A 2,585-nucleotide genomic window follows, 5' to 3' on the forward strand; every position below is an offset into this window, starting at 1 on the left:
GACGGTCTGGACTAACGATCCGTGTTGCACCCGTCGTTCCTCTTCCTCTCTGCACATCATTATCTTCGTCAGCAGGTTTTCTATTCTGAGCCATTTCCTTTTTGACTCCAACATTATGCCTACGATGTTGTCTGGGGTCAGTTGGTCTACCTCCAGATAGACACAGGCTTCTCGACGCCAGTGGTACCACGCGTCCCACAAGAACACAGCATGCTCGGCGCTGTCAGGGCTTGACCCACAATGTGCACACTCATCTGTTCCGCGCTTTCCGTATTTGCGAAGATACTTGTTAAAGCACCCGTGGTTCGTCAGCACCTGACACAGATGAAATGACACCTCACCGTGTTTCCTCTGGAACCAAGGTTTACCATCCTTGATAAGTCTATAGGTCCATCTACCTTTCTCGGACGGCGATTCCCAGCTGCGCTGCCATTTGCACAGCATTGCCTCTCTGGCAGCTTTCTTCTCTTTTCCGTTGTAGATGTCGGATCTTTCTTCTGCCAAGAGAGCCAGAGTGGCTTGCCACTACCGCTGCTGCTGTGTATGACGTAGTCCTGTAGCAACATGCCACCCTAAGCATGATTCTCCTGTAAGCTGCTTCCATGATACCAAGTGCTTTGACCGTGATGCTCGTTGACCATATGGGTGCTCCGTACAGAAGTCTTGAGGTCACCACTGTGGCGAGAACTCTCCTCGTCCTCTGTTTTGCGCCTCTGAGATTCGGCAATATTTGCGTGAGACATCGTCTTGCTTCAGCCGCACGTTTCGCCGCCTGCATAGCATCCTCCTGGAAGTGCAATCTCGAATCGAAGTACACACCGAGATATTTTACGCATCGACTTGATGGGAATGCGTGCTGCGTGTACTCAACTGTCATTATGTTTCTCTTGTTTTTGTTAGTAAAAACTATGGCCTCGGTTTTTTTCAGTGCCAATTCCAGCCCGTGCATGGTCATACAGGCGATGACGTCCCTCAGAGCTTTGCCCAGTCACTTTTCTAACTGGAAAGGCATCACACCTGTGGTGATGACTGCCACGTCGTCAGCAAAGGCAATCAGTTCCGTATCTTGGGGTAGACGTATTTTTAAGATGTCGTTATACAACAGGTTCCATAGGTCAGGTCCAAGGACTGAGCCCTGGAGGACCCCGCAGTTGACGTCTCTTGTGGTGATGGTCTCATCTGTCTTCTCGAACGTGATCTGTCGGTTGTGTAGGTAATCCACGATTATGTTTCTTAGGTACTTGGGGGTCTGTGTTGTTTCCAGTTTCCGGTTGATAGCGTCCCACTGTACGCTGTTGAACGCGTTTTTGACAACTAATGTGAGCATGCCAATATACTTCCGATCGTTTCTTCTGCTGTTCGCATCGCGTATGATTGTTTGCAGCCTTGCCATCCCGTCCGTAGTTGATTTTCCTGGTTTGAAACCATGCAATGCAGACCGATAGCCCTGTGAAGGCTAGGAGATCTGCTAGTGCTCGTCCTCTGCAGTCTTCGATGGGGCTGCCTCACTCCAGTGATTTGGAGTTTAGGTCACCTGCGACGATTACGGGGCACTTGGCTCCCCTGATGCTCGTTTCAAGTGCGTCCAAAAAGGCTTCAAATTCAGTAAAGCAAACGTTGGGCGAGCAGTAACAGCTGTACAGTCTATGCCCTTTAGTTTCAAGCCATCTGAAACCCGGCAATGGTGGTCCGACTCTGTCGACTGGTATATTGCTGATGGTTGCGATGGCTGCTCTGCTGCTAGTGTCGGGATACCAGCCGCTATCCTCGCCAGGGCTTCTGTGTTATTCGCTGATTATTAGTACGTCAGCTTCGAGCTCGTTCGCGGTCGCCAGCGCCAGGTCCTGGGCCGCCCTGCACATGCCCACATTGATCTGTAAGACGCGGATCATTGCGGTGTGTCTTGAATGCCTTCGGCAACGGATACAGAAGCCTGGCTAGCCGCTGTCTCCCCGTTGAGGACCGTCTTGAACGCCCGCCTCATTTCCCCATCGGCACGGCACTATTTAACACTGGTCTCACTGATTAGCACCTTGGAGAAATTAGCAGCTTCCTCCGCTATCGCAGAGCATCCTGCTGCCATATTTCCGCGCTGTCCGCACCTCCAACAACAGCTGCTCCTATCAGGTCCGCGGCAGACCTTAGATATGTGGCCGAGGAACAAACATTTGAAACACCTCGCCTTCTGTTCTGTGAGTCTCTGCAACTAATCATGCCCACCCAAAGGCGTCCTGTCTTCAGGATAGGCTCTAACACTTCAATGGGGGCCGATGCTAATGTAGTCTGCTGACCTCCGTATTTCTTTCTAATAGAAAGGACCTTGATTCCGGACATAACTTGGGACTCAAGGGCGATTGCTTCCTCGACATTCTTTTTCGTAGAACATTCGTCCAAATCTCGAATTTCCAAAAGTTTTTCTTGTCTGAGCTCACGCACCGTAATTCCGGGTCCTGCCGACCTTGAGATCTCCGCTCTAACTAGTTCAAGTTGTTCTTGGTCACCACGTAGTTCAAACAGGAGTCCGCCTGACTTTGTTTGCCGCATGCCGACCACGTGGTCCTCGATTACTTCACTCTTTATGTCCT

General features: G+C 50.8%; 1 protein-coding gene across 1 annotated transcript; it reads right to left on the reverse strand.

Moving 5' to 3' along the window:
* Positions 1-394: 394 nt before the first annotated feature.
* On the reverse strand, positions 395-949 carry LOC112680841. Its single transcript, XM_025551056.1, has one exon. The coding sequence runs from the start codon at positions 947-949 to the stop codon at positions 395-397; it is 555 nt and encodes a 184-aa protein (XP_025406841.1).
* Between the last annotated feature and the right edge of the window lie 1,636 nt (positions 950-2,585).

The sequence above is a fragment of the Sipha flava genome, unplaced genomic scaffold (genome assembly GCF_003268045.1).
Source record: "Sipha flava isolate LNK unplaced genomic scaffold, YSA_version1 18189_pilon_pilon, whole genome shotgun sequence".
Lineage (NCBI taxonomy): Eukaryota > Metazoa > Arthropoda > Insecta > Hemiptera > Aphididae > Sipha > Sipha flava.

Bases quoted from the DNA above. Each gene is read 5' to 3' on its own strand.
- LOC112680841 (XM_025551056.1), bottom strand. From the start codon at position 949: ATGCACGGGCTGGAATTGGCACTGAAAAAAACCGAGGCCATAGTTTTT.